Below are 20,048 nucleotides of genomic sequence, written 5' to 3'. Positions count from 1 at the left end.
TCAACACTCAAATCTAATCGTCATTGCGACGATCGACGAGACACTTTTTATTCATGGACTTAAACCTGCACAATCAAAACCGAGGGAGAGAGAGAGAAAGAAAAATCGTCACTCACCTTTCTTTTAGCAGCCCAAAACTCCCTCTCCAACTCCAGTCCCATCTCCGTCTCCCGTTCCCGGTTCCAAATATCCTCGAGCAGTTTCATGTAGGCGTCCCGGTTATCCTCGTTCAGCGCCACGTGGATGTAGGCGCGCCAGTTGCTCGAATTGAAGCCCCAGTGACAGGTACGGTTCTCGTGCCGATCGTGCTGATGGCAGACGAACTTCTGCGGTGAGAACATCCCCTTGCACTCGCAACACTCGATGCAGGCCGGCTCTTCGAACGAGTACAGTTCGGCCGTGAAGATGCCCTCGCACTTGCCGAAACACCGATGGTACACCCGGAAGGAGGTGGCACCCTTGCAGCTCCGAGCCACGTCCGCCTGGTGCAGCATGTAGCTGCACAGCCGCTCGGCGTTGGTGCGTGTTATCAGACCGCAGGATGGCACCGTTTCCGGAATGATGTTCACTCGTTTGAACTCCTTCAGTTGCTGATCGGTGCAGTTGTACAGGTAGATCATCAGCTCCTGGATGCTCCGATTGATCTGTTCGACGGAGAAGTCCATCAGTATGTTGTTGAATATCTGGGGCAAACAGAGACGCATTTCGCCGCCCAGCAGAAAACAGCCGATCTTTTTGCCTTCGAGCATTGTGAGCTGTACGACACCACAGTCCGGATCCGGGGTGGTCATGATTGGATGTGGCGGCATCGGCAGTGGACCGGTGATGGGCTGCACAATCAAACAACCGCCGGGTTCATCCGGATGTTCCGGTGTTTCCGGTCGTTCCATCGGTCTGCTACCGACGGTTCCACTCTTACTGGGATGCACCAGCGACAGACCGGGGCCGTGCAAACCCTTGGGGGCATTGTCTTGGTAGGTTTTCAGAACGGTAATCAGCTGGGGCGGCACGTACTCGGTCATCTTGGCTGCGTTTTTTTTTCTTTCCTTGAAATTCAATAACTCCCGGTGCGAAACTGCAGCGGGTTTGATTGATTAAAATAACAATCTTCTTCTTTTATTGAATCGATACTTAATCTTCTTCTAGCACAAGCACACACTGAACCGCTTTCCTATTGATGGTATTATTCTTTGCTTCCACTAATCACACATTTCCATAATTTCTACAGCACTTTCTTCCACTGATTCTATGGCAAACAGAGAAACCACGAACCACGATGATGGCGTTTCATTTGCGCAAACATTCCTATAGAACAAAACACGGCGGCTATTTTCGGGTCCGTCAGAACCCCGTCATTTTTTTTTCTTCTTCCGGATGCGTAAAACACTTGTCACTGGAGGATTCTTCTTCCTCTCTCACCCATAATTCGGTATTCTCAATCACATTGCACTGGCAGAGGTTCGGACACATAACCAATGCTCACCGTGATACTTTTTCTTCTTTTTTTTTTGGTTTTCAATCGGATCCCCGATCGGAATCAGCCGTTCCGTTCTAATTCACACACTTCCTTTAACACGGATCGAAAAAAAAACCCCACACCCTGGTGCTTCACGGGTTGCGCATCCCTAGGCGGTGCTCCTCAGTCTGGCACCACCATCTTCAATCGGAAAGGACTCGGCAAAGGACATTCCGAATGCGGGCGGGCACAGGATCCGTCGCATGACGCACATCGAACTTGCCCCGGCGGCGACGAGGATGGTGGTGGCGTGACGCTGTACGGAGATTCGATCGTTCGGAACGTGACGTACCGCTTTTGTCATCCGTCGCTTTTTTTGGTCGATCTGCACCACTGCGCTCTGCACTCGATGCAAATCACTAGTCGTTGTCGGTGTCGGTTAGTTTGTAGGATGCATTTGCGAAAAATTTATCACCGACCAGACAGAGGACCCAGAGTCGTCGCAAGTGCAGGCTACCCAGCAGCAGCAAACGGCAGCGGAAACCATGTGCCAAGAATCTTTCCCCTTTTTCGCGAGCGGTACACTCTACACGGTTCCTCGCCTTGCTGCTTCGGGACTACGCCTGTGGCTCGCAAACTTTTAATTTTAATTGGCACTAAAATTACTTCAATTTTTGCTTTCTCCACTTTTCTGCTCACTCGCTCAAACGCAGCTCAGCCGACACTCTGGGTCCGCGCGCGCGTCCGTTCCGTTGCTGCTTCCGCTCTGCCGTCTACTTCGCGTGTGTGTGTGTGTGCCTGGCCCAGACCGATTCAATGGGGAGCCAGGAGGGGCCGTCTCTTCACGGCGAAAAAAATTGCAAATTTAGTCCGAAATTCGGCAACACACGGCGTATGGTTGGGTAAAGAGAGAACGGCGCTTACGCAACGTTTTATTTATATTTGTCAGTCTTGCGTCTCCTCACTCACTGACATCAATTACTGCTATGCTATGCGATGCGTTCACTTATAGACAATCCACGATTCCAATTCGATTTCGGTTCACAAACTGATCAAAACGCATTCGCCTAACGCAGGTCACTCCCCAAATGCTGACCTTAACCGTTGTCACTGCAGGTACTGTCAATCAATTTCGCAACCTAAAACGCACAATGCGACACACACACGGTCGTAATCATTTTTGTTTTTTCTTTCTTTTTTTTGCAGCGAAATTGCCTCCGAATTAAAAAATTACTGCACAGAATCTATTTTTTGATTCGCGAGTTTTTTTTTCTTTCTCGCTTGCTTTGCATCACAACTGAACTAAGAAGCAGCAAACAAGATTCACTTCTTGCCGTCGGTTCCGAGTCCGGCGACGACGACTGTTCCTCCCACTGCTGCTCGACCGCGTCCCTTCATCGTGGTGAATATTCACTAACAGGGAACAACACACACACCCGGTTCCACCACCCCTTCGTTGTAACTTTGTATCTTTCCTCTTGTACACACAACACAGTCCCCCACAGTGAATGCTAGGTATCACTCGCGCGCGCGACACAAAACAGAACCTTCACGTTTGTCTAGCAAAACATGTCTGACCGAGCCGACGGATGAACCTTTTCGAAAGAGAATTTTCGCTATATTATGCTAAGCGCGATCGTCGCACACAGCAAGGATCTGCAATACTACTACACGTCGCAATCAATCGCCCGTCTGTCTGCCTGCTGTGCATGCGTTTCGTCGAGAGCAGCAGCAGCAACACACTACCACCCAAGCAAACCGAGCTTTCAATCGCGCCCTGTACGTACACGAAAACTGGCTAGACAAAACAATCACACATCGGCAATGCACGGCGGCGACGAACAAACACACTGCTGCTGCCATTCATTTTCGTTCCGACAATAGTATTTGTACGCGGGACTCCCGCGAGCAAGCGAGACGGTCGTACTTTGCAAATCGATATTTTTGCGCAATTCTATCATTACCCGAAGATCATTTTTTGTACAACTTTTAATTCACCAGAAAAACAAGCAATATCACCAATTCATTATTCCGGAGGAACCCTTTTGTTTATAGTTTAGGCACGACAGCAGCTCACTACACTTTTTCCCGATATAAACGTAACAAATTCATCCGCTGCCAAAATCGTCCTGCCGGAGTACACTGCTGCTGACTGACGGAACAATCTCACGTTCGCCATGCTGTTTCTCACCATTCACCGGTTCGTTCTCACAAGTTATACTACGGCACTACTACCACAACAAGTTAGCTTGCTTTCTTCAAGTGCATGCACCATGAAAGCGTTGGTGGCACAGTGGGTTAAATTGATAATCTGTTTACATAAATATTCTCGTTGCAGTTGAAAACGGGAAAAGATTTTCAGTGACAATTGTTTTCACATTCAATATCGCAAGTATCGCGCTTTCTAGTATGTTCACATTAGCCCTGATATCAAGTGTTATGCGGGTAGTGTCTAACACTTTTGAAAAATGATTTATTTTTTTCTTTGTATTTTCTTATAGTAAAACATTTCAAGAATATTCTGTGAAATTTTCAAGCCTATTCGAGTAAAACTCATCCTGTTATGGGCCTTTATCTTTGCTTAATTTATACTGCGAATAAATAAGAGCTCGGCACATGGGCCAAAGATTTCTGCTTCGATTGATTTAAAACCTTGAGAAAAAACTACAAGGATCAGCCCCTGGTGTTGTTCGAGCCATTGATGTGGAACAAGGCAACCAAACTTTCTAATGATCGATATTTTATTTACTTTTGAATCCGCAAATGCACGAGAGTCTGCTTAGATTGATCTTTATTAGGAACCAACACCGAACACGCGAACCCAGAATATAGACTCTAAGACTATTCGCAACGCTGTGATGGATATCTGTTATAAAATGACATACTGTTGTATAATTTAAAACTGTCAAAAATAAAATTCGAGCTTGACGATCTCAACGGAAAGATTTAAAATCTGTTCTATATATTTCTGTAAATGTATTGGTGTTGTGTCTATTTACTTCACTGTTAAAAATCAGAAACAAACAAACTAAATTAATGATTTCGAAAACGATATGAATATTTTTACAGATCATAGTGAGCTGGAGTGCTTCTAAATGAAACTGTATTATTCAGTGCAAAACATTTAACGCTTATATTGATAATTTCTGAAATGTCATTCGACGCTTTGACATCTTGTCTCTCAGATTTCGTAACAGACGCCCGCGCAAAAAAAATTAAAACAGTGTTTTATTCGTGTTTCAAATATTCATTAATTTAAAACAATTTCGTCGAGCAGTTTTAAATCTGTTTCAGTTGTAGATCTAAAGTAGATCAGTCCATATGAAATAGAACAGCGTTGTGAACAACCTAATAGTCCAGTTCGTACCGAGCACTCAGCGCGATCGGTTCGTTTTTTCTTTCTCTCCGTCTCGTGCGTGCGTGGTATTATACTTCCCGTGCAGTAACGAAATAGCAGCGTACAGCAAAACACAATTAACCTTTGTTGAGCACCGACTGCTCTTTATAACGGTAAAAAAAAAAGCCGAATCCTATTCAAATAGGAGAAATTAGAGTCTCCTAAAGTCGCGTCCCCGTAGTGGGATCGTACAACCGCCTTTTTGTAGCAACTCTAACTCCAAATGACGCTAGACAAAACTACACCAGACGGTGGCGGAGGACCGTCCCCATCACATAACCTACCAGCGTATCTAAACAGCGATGATGTCATCGATACTCGAACGCTCCTACTGCGAGCAACTAACCTCGAGGGAGAAACAGAAAATCGCTTGCCATCTGACCCGTTCCTCATATATCAGTCCGTAAAAGCTGTACTACAACGGAACCCAAACGACGTACTATCCGCCGCTAAAGAGGGCAGAGGCAGTAGATACATACTAAGAACGAGCTCAAGAAAAGTATATGGAACCCTACTCGACATGAAGAGCCTAATAAACGGACAACCCGTAGAAATCATCCCTCACCCCACACTGGATGTGACACGTGGCATCATCTATGACCTAGACACTATGGGCATGACAGATGAACAAATGACAGAAAAATTTAGCGATCAAGACGTGATAGCGACTAGACGAATCACCAAAATGGTCGACGGTAAGGTCACCAACACACCCCTCACAGTTATCTCTTTCCCCGGATCATACCTGCCTAGCCACATATACATCGGCCTAGTACGCACCAGGGTCGAACCCTACTTCCCGCGACCTATGTTGTGTTACAACTGCGGCCGCTACGGCCACAGAAGTCGCTCTTGCAAACAACTAACGACATGTCTCAACTGCAGCGAAAGACACGACACCAACCGAGAAGAGCCATGTAAGGCAAATAGCAAGTGCATCAATTGTGGTGAAGGACACTCCACCCGGCACCGCAAATGTCCAACATACATCATGGAAGAAAAGGTCATAAAGGTGAAAATCTCGAAGAACATCTCCTTCCCTGAAGCGAGAGCAATCGTGGAAAAAGAACACAGAACTACCAGCTACGCCAATGCCCTTGGGGATAGGTTGAATTCCAAATCTGACGACAAAGGCAGAACAATAAGAGTACTCAGAGAAGAAATAAACAAGCTCCGGCAGAGCAACTCAAACCGTCAAAACGAAGACGCCAAAGACCGCGAAATTAGTTCTCTAAAATTGCAACTGGCAGAAGCTAGAGACAAGTTCAACCAAGTCCTTGACGAGATGAAAATCCTGCGACTGGCTTTTACTGAAATCAGCCAACAGACCACCCAGCATAAAGGAACCAAAGTAACACAACAGATAGATGAAAAAACTAAACCCAACAGCCCTACGTCGAACCAAAAACCAACCGCCCTCCCAACTGCCATGGACACTGATGTTAACAACAGCAAGCAGCACAACGAACGCGACGACCAAACAGACCGAAGCTACTTGAAAGGAAAAAACACCAAAAGGGATCGAAAATCACGCAGCCCGAACCGAAAAATCCAGCGCGACGACTCAACAATCGAGAAACAAAGCCGATCACGTCTAAGCCGTGAACCAAAAGCCTCCACAACAACCACACGCACCAACTCAAGTGATGAAGGAGACTACTACGGAACACTAAGGGCAAACATCTCTGATTAAACGGAACAAACAGTACAAAAGACGATGCACGATAGCAACCCAAACAAACCGAACTGCACTCCAACAAAACCACCCACACCAAGACACCAGAAGGAAGAAAAAGACACCATAAAACCGACAAGCACACCCACACCCGCGTCGACCCCGTCCGGAGACGTCCCACCACCAGGCGATGCCCCTCCGGCGGCTGTTGACGTCGGGTACCTGGGTATCCCCCAGGCAAGTGTAACAAACAATTACAATATACCAACAAAAAGCTCCCCACATTTTTGTCTACCCCCGTCATTACCAACTAGCACATCATCGACCAGCCAGACGACGACTGACCATGTGGCCCTCTACTGTCCCCCAACGACCGTTGAGGGAACAAGCAGGAGAACCGTTAGCCACGATAAAACAACACCACCAAAAACAATCATTCCACTCGGGAGTAACCAGCAACCATCACACACAAGACATTCAAGGGAAATCTCCGGCGTTCCGGACTCTCCCAGCGCCCCCGCGTGGCGGGGGGCCGAGGGAAAGACACCCGACTGCCTACTACCACACCTCCTAACCAAACCCTACGAAAACCAGACATCCAAAGCACCCACCGACAGCCACCGCAAACCCAGCCCGATACCTGGCTGCTCATGGTACAAACCTTACATCAGCAACATACAGAACGACGAGCAAACAAACTATGCACTCAACCACATCACTGACCAGCCAAATTGGAACACCCGCGAACCAGCCACGGACTACAAATCGGTAGAAGAAACATCGAACGGGCCCAGAAAGCGCAACGAAAGGAGAAACCCGAACCTGCCTCGGAACCATACCAAGCCATACATCAACACCAACAAAGGAAAAAACACCCCTTCCAGCTCAAACTCCGACCGATCAACCTCATCACACACGCAAAAACACTGTATACTGGCCGTGCAATGGAACATCAATGGCCTAAGGCCAAATCTAGGCGACTTACAGATGATGACATCACGCATCGACCCTCTATACCTTGCTATTCAAGAAACCCGCCTAAGAGACACCGACCCATCTCCATGGTTGAGCAACCGATACCTATGGGACCTCAAGAGTGGAGCAAACATTTATCAGACCATCGGGCTTGGCATCCGGACCGACCTCCCCTCCGACCCGGTCACTCTAGATACCGACTTGATAGCATTAGCTCGGCGCGTTTCATACCCTACCCCATGCACCATCGTATCGATCTACATCCCTAAGGAGGTTAAAGATATGAAAGACAAACTAAAAAAACTCATCAACCAACTACCAAGCCCGTTCTTAATAATGGGTGACTTTAACGCCCACAACACGTTTTGGGGATCAAAACAGAGTTGCCATCGTGGTAAATGCATCCTAGAAGCTGCCGAAGAGACCAATTCAATTATCCTGAATGACGGAAACACCACTTTCCTACGCGGACGCGCCTCCTCCGCAATAGACATCACCATATGCTCAAACTCACTCGCGACTGCGTGCGGCTGGTCGGTCGCGCACGACAAGGGAAACAGTGATCACTTCCCAATCGAGATAACTTACAGTTGCACACCCCCATCCACCTCACGACCCAAACGATGGCTCTATGACCAGGCCGACTGGGCTTCCTACGAAGACAACGTTTCTGATATGCTGGATCGCGACCGTCAATACTCACCGGAGCAACTCTCCGAAATCATAGTCCGTGCGGCTGAAAGCAGCATACCTAAAACTAGTGGAACTCCGCCGCACCGTGCCGTCCACTGGTGGAATCCAGACGTGGAAAAAGTGCTAAAAGAAAGACGCAAAGCCCTCCGAACACTAAAAAGAACTGCCCCAAACAACCCACACTGGGAGGAAAGATCCGCAGAATACAAAAAGCTCCGGAACCAAGCAAGGAAAGCTGTAGCAACCGCAAAATCTGACAGCTGGAACGAATTTTTGAACGGGATTAGTCCGGACACATCGACATCAGAAATGTGGCGAAGAGTAAATGCACTGAGCGGTAAAAGGAGACAAAACGGTTTCTCCCTTATGGCAAACGGGAATTTAATCGTTAATCCAATAGACATAGCCAACGAGATCGGCAAATACTTCGAAAGCCTCTCGTCTAACGAATCCCTTCCTAGCACATTCATGAAGCGAAAAATAGAATCTGAAATCACCCCCACCTCATCCGTACCAAACTCGAGACAAGCATACAATCAACCCTTCTCGGCTACCGAACTAGCAGCCGCACTAGGAGCGGTACGCAGTAAATCAGCAGGCATCGATGACGTCAGCTACCCTTTACTCAAACATATGCCCCCAGTAGGAAAACGAGCACTATTGGATGCCTTCAATCGAATCTGGGAAGGCTCTCCCATACCGGATGCTTGGAAAATCGCGGTAGTAGTCCCCATCCCCAAAAGATGCCAAGGAGTCAGATCTCCAAGCGACTTTCGTCCAATCAGCCTCTTACCTTGTTCCGCAAAAATCATGGAAAGACCGCCGTCTGACTACCCTCCTTGAAAAATGTAACTTATTGGACCGCCGACAATTCGCATTCCAGAAGGGACTAGGCACCAACATCTACATGGAATGCCTGGGTAACTGCATCAACAAAGCACTAGCAGACGGCTCGCACATAGACATCGCAATTTTAGATATTGCCAAGGCCTACAATACCGTTTGGCGCGAAGGTGTCCTACGACAATTGCATCAGTGGGGAATCCGTGGGAATCTCGGTCTCTTCCTCAAACAGTATCTTAACAAGCGAAACTTCAAAGTCAGGATTGGCGGGCACCTGTCCAGCCAATTTAATGAGGTCAACGGCGTACCGCAAGGCTCTGTACTGGCAGTCACGCTGTTCCTCATCAGCATGAACTCCATGTTCGCGACCCTACCCAAAGGCATACACATATTCGTCTACGCAGACGACATCCTACTAGTGTCTATCGGAAAAACAATTGCTCGCACAAGGATAAAACTACAGTCAGCAGTCAAGGCCGTAGGCAAATGGGCCTGCTCGGTAGGATTCAACATCTCCGCACCAATGTGCGTATATACACATTGCTGCGCATCACAGCACCGAGCTACGGATAGACCGATAAAACTCTACGGAGCAAACATCCCTTTTAAAAAACAACCAATCATACTAGGGGTAATGATCGACCGTAAGCTAACCTTCAAGCCTCACTTTCAGAAGGTAAAAAAGGACTGCGAAAGCAGGAAAAGGCTCACGTCACGTCACAAAAAATGCAACAGACAGACCGCATTACGCATCTGTCAGGCCATCATACAAAGTCGGGTGTTCTACGGCATTGAACTAACCAGCAGCAACTGGATCGAATTAGTAAGCACACTATCCCCACTGTTCCACGGAGCGATTCGAATCGCTTCAAACTTTGGGGAGTAAGTTCGCCCGCAGAAGCCACATGTATCGAAGCCGGCACCCTGCCCTTCCAATGGACCACAGCAGTAGCCATCGTTAGGCGAGCCCTAGGCTTCCTAGAAAAGACGTCAGGAAACGACTCCTACAAACGGCCAAGACCGTATACGAGAATTTCGCAGGAACCCGCCTTCCGAAACTAGCACGACTACTCAGAGTAACAGACCGTCCGTGGTTCGAACGCGGCCCAAATCTGGACATTAGTCTCTCCCACCTAATCAAAGTTGGAGATCCCCCAAGCACTAACTTAGAACGATACAACCGACTAGTCAATCGCAGGTATACCAACCACACCCGACTATACACAGACGGGTCTAAACTGGATGATAGCGTTGGAATCGGAGTCAGTGGTACCGAACCAGGTCTCGCACTCCGCCTCCCCCCATCATGCTCTATTTTTTCGGCGGAGGCTGAGGCAATCGTTATCGCCACTTTAAAAAAACCAGAAAACATACCCACTGTCATTTTCTCGGACTCTCTATCCGTAATCTCAGCTCTACAATCCGGAGAATCGCGGCATCCCTACGTACAGCAAATCGAACAAAACTGCGATCCACTCACAACACTATGCTGGGTACCCGGCCATTGCGGCATACGCGGCAATGAAGATGCAGACCGTCTAGCCGCCTTGGGCCGACGATCGCGAACCTTCCACACCAAAAAAGTACCGGCATCCGATATCGCTAACTATTTCGAAAGAATAGCCACCGACCACTTCATAGCGCACTGGCGTAATCAACCTGGCCACACCCAGAAAATTAAGGGTTCACCTGACCGATGGGTCGATCGCAACAACAGAATCGAACAAAAAATACTATCACGCCTACGAGTGGGACACACGCCCATACCATTTCCAAAGTCAGCCCCACCATCTGCGGAATCTGCAACACCAGATTAACAGTAGAACATATCCTAGTGAACTGCAGAGTATACGAAGACCTACGAGAAAAAATCAACTTCCCGAGCTCCATTCGTGAAATTCTGGCGAACGACCCAATCAGGGAACAGACACTACTCTCCTTCCTCAAGGAAGCCAACCTCCTCGGGTCCATATAACACAACAACTTCATCTTCAACAACATCCTGGCCCTCTGCCACATCCAGAACGGATGATGGAGAGTATTCAGGTGGCCACACCACCTGACACCAAGCAAACAAGCCTACCGACAACTGTACGCGAACGAATACCACCACCACCACCCATCGCGGGCCCTCCGCCACACCCGCAAGGGCTCGTGGGGAGGACTCCCGCGGCCCCAACAGAACTAGGACCAACCAGCACTAGAGTACATAATGAGACAATGTTCATATTAGTATATTATGCTAGGCTAATACAATGTAGAATTTCCCCCACAGCCAGTCGGCGAATGACCTAAAATAGGTTAAAACCGAAATAAATAAATAATAATAATAATAATAACCTAATAGTCGTGATTTGTATTTGTTTTGTAGCTGACGAAATTACATCAATAGCCCAAATGTATGCAATTATATGTTTGTACATGCTTGCGATACGGATATCGATATTTAAGCTTCTCTTCGCTAAACTTGTGTTCAAGTTTTGTACGCAAGCAGTTATTTTTATAGCGTTTCTCCACCATTACTATCCTTCTGCGATTTTGGTTGAAGCGATGAACTTTATCTCATCATCAATCGAGTTCATCTTATATGAATTAGAAATTAATCTTATGCACTCAAAATTTACCCTGGGGTAGTTGTCATTTTCTCAGGCGAAACGACATAACATGGAATTTCATCCGATCTTGCATGACACCAGATCAGAGCATACCAGTTAAAGCTTCAAATCGTTTTATGGCACTTTTTGTCTTGCTGTCTAGCAACAACCTACCTCTAGTATACTACGCGTAGGACTGAAACATTAGCTATAATTTTGCTTCTATTTATAGATTCGCTTGCTTCTAATAGCTTCGCTTTTGATTCGATTGACCAATCAGAGCGATGCTTTCCCTCTGATATATCGCTTACTCCTTCTAAACCGTCGACTATGGCAGGGAAATCCGGTATGCCGGCGATTTTTTGCAGACAAAATAGGACACTGCTAGCTATTCATCAACATTTCAATGATATACAATTAAAAATACATGGCTGTGTACATTCAAATCAATACGTAGAAATATTTCCAATCAAATGGTGACATAATATTAATAACTGATACAAAATTGACTAAGCTGTAATTGTTCAAAACCAGACAACATTTCTACGTGTATTTTTCTTGAGTTTCTAGTTTCCACCTGTATATAGAAAACAAATATGTGTTCCACATTAAAATTCTTGAAATGTTTCATTACAACAAAATTCAAAAGAAAATATATGATTTTTTGAAAATGTTAGACCCTACGGGCTCCCTACAGTAATTCCTTTAAACGTGTTTTCCTCGAAAGCAATTTTTGAAAGTTCGTGTCCATCGTTATTTAAAAATTCTGCACCATTTTTTTCAAATTTTGCGCACGCTTTTTACATGTAAAATACAAGACCCCAACGTTTTCTGATTTGGTTGTTTGTTTGTTTGTTTGGGGGGGTTTACAGCTTGAAAATATCGGATTTTTTCGTGGATAACCGTAGTTTCGACTTTAAACTACCACCAAAAATTAAAAAAAAAACAAATCAAATAGAAACGTTGGGGTCTAGGAAAACATCTACTCTGTCTATGCTGCTTTGATTTGTTGACATCTGAATAGTCTGCGCTGAAATGCAGTGGACACCGCAAATCATGATTTTTAGAAACGTCCTCAAAAACACCTCTACACCTACTCATTTCTCAATATTTTACCACGGAAAAAATACTAAATGTTGTTCGAATGATGCTTTGTATTTTGCAAAACGTTCGAGTTTATTTTGTTGGACGATAGTTCTGAAAAAAAAATCGCAAAAACGATGTTTTTTTTCATGATGTAGACCCTACCCCTTTATTCAATTAAAAAAAATCAGTTTAAACTGAACGGTCAAAAGATAAAGTTAATCTTTGATGTGCTTTAAATTTAAATTTTTTTTAGTAATAATTAACAATAAGGTAGTAACTTGTTCCGATTTTTTTTCGATTATAGAGGATTTAACCTTAAGATCATTCATCTCTCGGGTCAGAAAAACTTCCTGACCATTTGTGTAGGGTTGAGAATTTAACCTAGATGGGCTGCGTGAAAGGCATCATGCTATACCGGTCCGAACTAAAAATAATGTCATTTTCATTGACTGCAAATATACGAAAATGACGGAAAATAAATGTCACCCTCAGCTGTGCTTACAAATTATGATAACGAGATCTACGTCTAGTCAACGACATAAGAGGAACAGGAAATTGTGTTCTTTCTTTCATTTGCCCTTTCAATCATTTTCGGTTTTCAGTAAAAATCCCGTAGTATGTTGGTGTTCTGTATTGTTCAAGTTTTGGTTTCTAAAAAGCTTCTGTAGTGTAATTTATCATATTTTAGCTCAACGTCACAGATTATCAATATATCGATGAAAGAACACAGAGAACAGCCATCCAAGCTGGTACAAACTGTTTCAAAAAAGCTGTGTAAAGCATACAAGTAAAAATCCGTTAGTAATCACCATTGCGCATGCATGAATTACCATAGTATAGAAGCTCGAACGCAAGAGCTCATAAGGGATGCTGCTCAAAGCGCTTCTACAGGAGAATTGCTACTTGGTGATTGCTTTTTAAAACAACCGTTAAATTTCTTACACAAATTTAAATCTCTAGTTGGATGTCTGTTTTTGTGGAAAGAATGAGAATTGAAATTCTACTGATTCTCCCTGCAGTCGTTAGTTTGTTTTCATCTTGTCATACAGGAACGAGTGACTTAACAGTGATACTCTCTTCTTTCGCAGCGAGCGATGAAAATGTTTCATATCTCTTCGTTTAGTTTGGATGGAAACGAATATGAGGTTTTTGGATTGGACTTTTTCACCGAAAGTGCGTGACAATTTAAAGCGCTGATACCGATCCCCTATATAATGAAAAATTGTTTCAATTTACGCTTTCGTTTGTTAAAATCATACATTTTTGGTTGTTTTTAAGAAAAAAGAATTATTTCAAAATAATTTCAAGCTCATTTTTACATTTTACATTTTTACATTCGATTTTTGGTCTTTTTCAAATTGTCCATGCTTTCAACAGCAGCTAGACCCATTTGTCGCTGGACAATCGAATTATTTACATACCACAATCAAGCTCTGCCATATTAAAATCAGTATTTCAACTTGAAAATTTTAAACATGATCAGCATCTAATGGGCAAACAGATCAGAAAATAGACATATGATCTCGGCTCTGCGGTAACATTATTGTGGTTTTCATTACATAATTGCATTCGTATGTCAACTTTTCAATCTGTTTTTCCGTTAGATACTGATTAAATTTGAGACTAGCTCAATACCGCTCTACGTCTTGACAAAGGATAAAACACAATTCGTTGAAAAGTCTGTTTATCGTTTGTGATGTGACAGGAAGAATTGTTAGAAATCTGTGAAATTGGAAAAGATCTGTGATCTGTGGCGTAGAATCTGTTTAGCAAAAAAAAATCTGTGGTTTTAAAGAAAAATCTGTGAATATGGTAACACTGCCTGTTTATATTCTCGGTTGATTTTTCAATAGGGTGTATAAGCAAGTGACAGTTTTTCTTTTGAATCACTCTCTCTTTCGATTATTGTGATGTGATTAAAAAGATTTTCTTTGATATCACTATTCTGTTTGAAAGTCGAAAGTTTCGGGTTGCAGCAAAGAGTTGAGTGATAAACGTGGAAACCGCTTGGTAATTCGCGTTTCAGATTCAACTAGTTTTATCTTCTACGAGCTGTCGTCGTTTAGATCGGATTCCTTGTGCATTTATAAGCATTTGATCCTTTTCGTCATATTCCAAAAAGCGCTGCAGTCTTTTTCATTGCGATAGCCGTCATATTATGACAAATTAAGAGCCTTGTCGAGTGCGAATAAATGTAGCTGTTGAACATCTTTCATAAAATATTTACATAAAAAATATACCAAACTATCTTACGATTTTTTTTCGTAATTTTTCTCCTATCTACAGAAAATGATATGACATGATGGATGACAAGAGAGTTTTATTAAAATGGTGTCAATCACAAGTTAACTTCCAGGACCGGTAACAGGAACATCGAATCATAAATTGCTTCCAACAAGTGTATCGTTCAATAATATTTTAAAACGAAATTAGAGGTAAATTAACCGAAAAAAATCCTAGCGAATGTCTGGAAATAGTCAGGTATATAAAACTAGTCAATCATTAAATGTCTTATCATTTAAAAATAATAAATATATGAGACCTCAATAATTTGTTTTAGTTAAAATTTGGCGAAAAGTTCCTAAATATCGATCATAACTACTGCCGAAGCATTTTATTCAGTAAAAGTTAGGATCTAAAAAGAATAAGATTCAGTATCAACTTATATATTATTCCATACTATGAACTACCTTATGGTAAAATTCAATAGTATTTTAAAATCAGTTACTACTATTGAATACAACTATGTGCATGGTAATTTCAACTCTTAGCTGCAAAAAAGACAGCATTTTAATAAAACTTCACGGGTAAAATAAACCATTGATTGTACAGTATAAACAATTGATTCACAATATTGGGTTACAATACATTTAATTGTATCTTGACAAGATTTCTATCATTTCCAACGATTCAATATATTGTTTCTACGAATTTACTGTACACGTGGTGTTTTAAACAATATGCAAACTATACATTTGATTGTTTTCCAAGAAAACATGTATGAGAAAATTTTATGATTTGAATTGTTACGGTACTTAACAACCTATACAATCTATAGAAAAAAAAGCATGTTCACAATTAATTGAATAGTATATAACAATACATTAAAACATTTCTCTATGGTCAATGCGAAATTGTGGAAGGTTTTGTTACAACACTATTCGTTATTCGGGTATATACTTTGAAAATATGTAAATTACCATGTGCATTTGCAATAATACCATGATCCATGATCCTTGATTTACTGTACGCTTCAAAAATGAAGGTATGAACAACCGGTGAAGTTTCGTTAACGTTGACGGAACTTGTCTGATCGTTTGAATCGTATTTAAAACTGTTCGAGAGTAGGTGTTTCGTGATATAAAAATCTTATTTCAAAATGGTGAAGGTGAATTTGTGGTTATAAGTGAGCTGTCTGAAAAGTTCATGTGAACATATTATTATTATATAGATTTCTCTCATGAAAAATAAAGATTTAAATGTGACAACCCTGGTTGACACAGCCCTATGATTTCTTTTTATTTTTCTATGAACTGGCAACGCGGCGAGCGCGAATTTGAAAAATGTCAAAAACGCCCAGGTTTTGGGCAGTTGATATTCGTTTAGCTTGATTAGGTTTTGATCTCATGCAATCAATTCTGGTTTTGATAGTAATTTATACATAAAGCAGTGCATTGCTTTTAGAAAAAAGGATTGAAAGTGATTACTAGTCATTGTCTCATTAGGTAGTCTAGTTGAATACCATTTCGATTTGTTTCACTGTGGGATGGATCCGAATGATGCTAGTTTGACGTGCGTGGCAAATGCCGAGTGGTTAAATGCCCAAGGTATTGCTGTAAAAAAGATTGCTTATAAACAAGCTACTCTTCGGATAGTGCGGAACACTTTAAAGGAAATGTTCCTGGAGATTTCGACCGAGAAGTCCAAACCAATTAAGCTGAAGCTAAAAGGTATGAACAGCATAGTTTGTCAACAAATGTGGATCATGTATGCTAATCTATCTGGAGAAGCAAATTATAGTCAATATTTTCTGTTCAAAAACTAATAGCAATTTTCAACAGGAATTAACGTCCATTCAAAGTTTATGGTAGAAGGGAAGGCAACCATTCGGTTTAACGAGGAAAAATGTACTTTGTTCCTGTCCAATGCTCCGCCGGGACTACTGGTTCAATTTCTGAAGATAATTTTTATCAAAATCACCACCGGAGCGACATCCAATGGAGAATCCAAAGAAGAATTGTTGAAAAAGACTCGTGCCCATTTACTATCGGACAAGGCTAATCAGTTTGACGACATTAGTCCGGTTACCACGGCGGAAATGTCTCGTGCGCGCAAACTGGCGGTTGGTAAAGGATCTGTTACCACTCCTTCACCACCACAGAAGCGTAAACGTGTTTCCGGTGAAGCTGACCGTCCGGCTCCGAAGAAATTGTACACACCTTCGCCATTGACAGGAAATTTAGAATCCGAGGTGCTAAACGAGCAGCAACGGTTGGTAATGGATGCATGCAAGTCCGGACGAAGTGTTTTCTTCACCGGTTCAGCCGGGACGGGCAAAAGTTTTCTACTGAGAAAGATCATTTCAACACTTCCTCCGGACGGTACGGTGGCTACGGCTTCCACCGGGGTGGCTGCTTGCTTGATTGGTGGCACCACGTTGCATTCGTTCGCTGGCATCGGAAGCGGAGAGGCGGAACTGCAACGGTGTTACGAAATGGCATCGCGACCAAATTCTAGTCAAATCTGGAGAAAGTGCAAACGGTTGATCATCGATGAGATTTCAATGGTTGATGGCGATTACTTTGAGGTTTGTTTGAAATTTAGTATGCGAAGAAGTCGGAAGTAACATTATCTTTTGCAGAAAATTGAAGCCGTTGCTCGTTATATTCGAAAAAGTGACAAACCGTTCGGAGGGATTCAGTTAATTTTGTGTGGCGATTTTTTTCAATTACCTCCAGTTGTTAAACAAGACAAATTTTCTCGTGGAGCCTTTTCACAGGACAACGATAAACAGGCGGTGGTTCGCTTCTGTTTCCAAACTAAAGCATGGAAGGAATGTATTCAAAACAGCTACGAATTAACGGTTGTCCATCGTCAAAAAGATCCGGAGTTTATTTCCATACTGAACAGTATTAGAATCGGTCGCATAACAAGCGAAATCCGTGACCGATTGACCGCCACCTCGAAGCAGAAGATTGAAGTGGAAGGAATACTCGCGACACAGCTTTGTTCGCACACCAACGACGCAGATTTGATAAATCAATCGAAGCTTAACAATTTATCGGGAGAGGAAAAGACTTATCATGCGACTGATAGCGATGCTTATATGACTAAACAATTGGACCAACAAGTTCAAGCTCCAGGAAAACTTACGCTAAAAGTAGGTGCCCAAGTAATGCTACTAAAAAATCTTAACATAGCCGGGGGACTGGTTAACGGAGCTCGAGGTGTCGTGTTAGATTATGTCCAAGGTTATCCGCTTGTTAAATTCAAAAAACGAGAATACCTCGTGAAACCGGAGAAGTGGTCCATCAAAACAGCCGGTGCGGTCATCGTTAGCAGATCACAGCTGCCGTTGAAGTTAGCGTGGGCTTTTTCGATCCACAAATCTCAGGGCCTCACGCTGGATTGTGTCGAAATGTCTCTCTCGAAGGTGTTCGAAGCCGGTCAGGCTTATGTGGCATTGAGTCGAGCGCAAAGTTTAGACAGTCTCCGGGTGTTGGACTTCGATGGTAAGCAAGTTTGGGCGAATCCGACGGTGCTGGAGTTCTATCGGGATCTAAGACGTCAGATTCGCGATCGTGACCTAATGATGCCGGTTGCTGTGGGGCAGAAGAAGAAGGATGCCGGTGGTTTGAAAAAATCACTCTCCGCCATGGGTTTGACGAAGTCGCTGATTAATAAACCACTTGTGACAATCAGTTAAGTGATACATATTTAATATTGAGTCTCAAATTATTTACGATATACAATCAATTAGGCAATATTTTCAGTATCATAGAATACTTAGATTCATTTCCAGAAACAGTACTTAAAGTGAATATTGATTAAGCTACATTTGTACGACATAAACACTAATTCAATAAATGCTAGTAAAATTAAATTAGTTTTGAAATTTGTCTCTTATCTGATGCATTGATCCTACAGACATTGGGATTCCTTCCCGATCGGCCTCGAACATGTCGATCACCCACGACTAAAGGGACTCTCTTTGTATACTTCCTCATTCGATTATTTCGGAGTCATTAGTAATCATAGAAATCCAAAATTCATAATAGTAATCTAAAGCTTGTGGTTCTGGATTAAAAGTTAAGCGAAGAGTTGTGCGTCAAATGTAAACATAATCTTTTGTCGTGGGATGATCGGTGTAATGATTGGTATGTGAAATCAGCGCCCCTCTCACATCTACCTGCGTGTAGAATTTCAGCTTCGAAAATATCAACGGTTGAACCTAAAAGTCTTGGTATACTGTAACCCAGTCTAATTCATCCAGTTATCTTTGGAATATAGTTAGTCTCGATTCTGAAGAAGCGAAATTGCTTCAGCAGCGAATGAGTTTACTAATGTCGTTTTCGCTTGATACCAAACCTAACCCAGTTTCCACCCTAACTGCTGTCAAACCGTTTGTTTGAAGCTAGTTTCGCACCTAGCTTTAACGTTGTTGAACTGAAAATCGAGTCAGTTTCGAATTTGGTTTTTATATCAGGTTTGTTCAAACCCCCGTTGCTAAGCGCGAAACTAGTGATGTATTTTTTTAATCGACTAATCAAAATAATCGATTAAAAGGATGAAGTAATCGAGTATTTGTAATCGATTAACGACAGTGCCACTAATCGAGTTAATCGATGTATAGCAATCAATTAATCGAGATTTATATCAGATAGGCTGTGAACCATTTTGCGGTTAATTTTAACTTTTGGGTAAAATCTGATGTTGATGTTGTCAAAAATAACCCTGTTCGAGAGCATGGTTATTTTTGCCAGATCGAAAGTTATTTTCCGACACTGGAAAAAAGGCGGGTGGGTAATGTCAGAGACATAACTGGATGTCGTGAATACGAAAACAAACGACATGTTCCTTAACACTTCCGAATATCAATTAGTTGATCAATTGTATGAATTATGCAAGCATTCCCCTTTTCCACATTTTTCGCAAAAACAAAGAAGGCATCACTTGATCTCGATTACTGAGAATTTCACACAGCGAAAAGTGCACAAATCTAACCAAACTGTTCTAGATTCGCACTAAACTGAGGATATTATCCTTCGATTTGCGAACAACAAATCCTAATAATAGTTCTTTAGAAAACTTTTAAATCCATTAGAACGG

The 20,048-nt window shown here is 42.8% G+C and overlaps 2 protein-coding genes across 2 annotated transcripts in view; one reads left to right on the top strand and one right to left on the bottom strand.

Annotated features, from left to right (window-relative positions):
* Window positions 1-3,625, bottom strand: part of LOC131427313 (uncharacterized) — a 493,637-nt gene extending 490,012 nt beyond the window's left edge. Inside the window, exon 1 of the mRNA XM_058590384.1 lies at window positions 117-3,625. Within this exon, the coding sequence (XP_058446367.1) occupies window positions 117-1,022 (906 nt within the window). The 5' untranslated portion in view covers window positions 1,023-3,625. The remainder of the gene's footprint in view (window positions 1-116) is intronic.
* Window positions 3,626-16,305: 12,680 nt separating this feature from the next.
* On the top strand, window positions 16,306-18,804 carry LOC131427311 (ATP-dependent DNA helicase PIF1). Its single transcript, XM_058590383.1, has 3 exons — window positions 16,306-16,669; window positions 16,781-17,526; window positions 17,581-18,804. Exons 1-3 carry the CDS (start codon window positions 16,486-16,488, stop codon window positions 18,643-18,645), a joined length of 1,995 nt encoding a protein of 664 aa, XP_058446366.1. The 5' UTR covers window positions 16,306-16,485; the 3' UTR covers window positions 18,646-18,804.
* Window positions 18,805-20,048: the final 1,244 nt, after the last annotated feature.

Source organism: Malaya genurostris, chromosome 2 (genome assembly GCF_030247185.1).
Source record: "Malaya genurostris strain Urasoe2022 chromosome 2, Malgen_1.1, whole genome shotgun sequence".
NCBI lineage: Eukaryota > Metazoa > Arthropoda > Insecta > Diptera > Culicidae > Malaya > Malaya genurostris.
Note: the sequence above shows the minus strand (reverse complement) of the source record. Positions and strands in the feature narration are given on the sequence as shown.

Bases quoted from the DNA above. Each gene is read 5' to 3' on its own strand.
- LOC131427311 (XM_058590383.1), top strand. From the start codon at position 16,486: ATGGATCCGAATGATGCTAGTTTGACGTGCGTGGCAAATGCCGAGTGG. The intron at 16,670-16,780 runs GTATGAACAGCA...AATTTTCAACAG, and splicing joins AATTAAGCTGAAGCTAAAAG to GAATTAACGTCCATTCAAAG. The intron at 17,527-17,580 runs GTTTGTTTGAAA...TATCTTTTGCAG, and splicing joins TTGATGGCGATTACTTTGAG to AAAATTGAAGCCGTTGCTCG.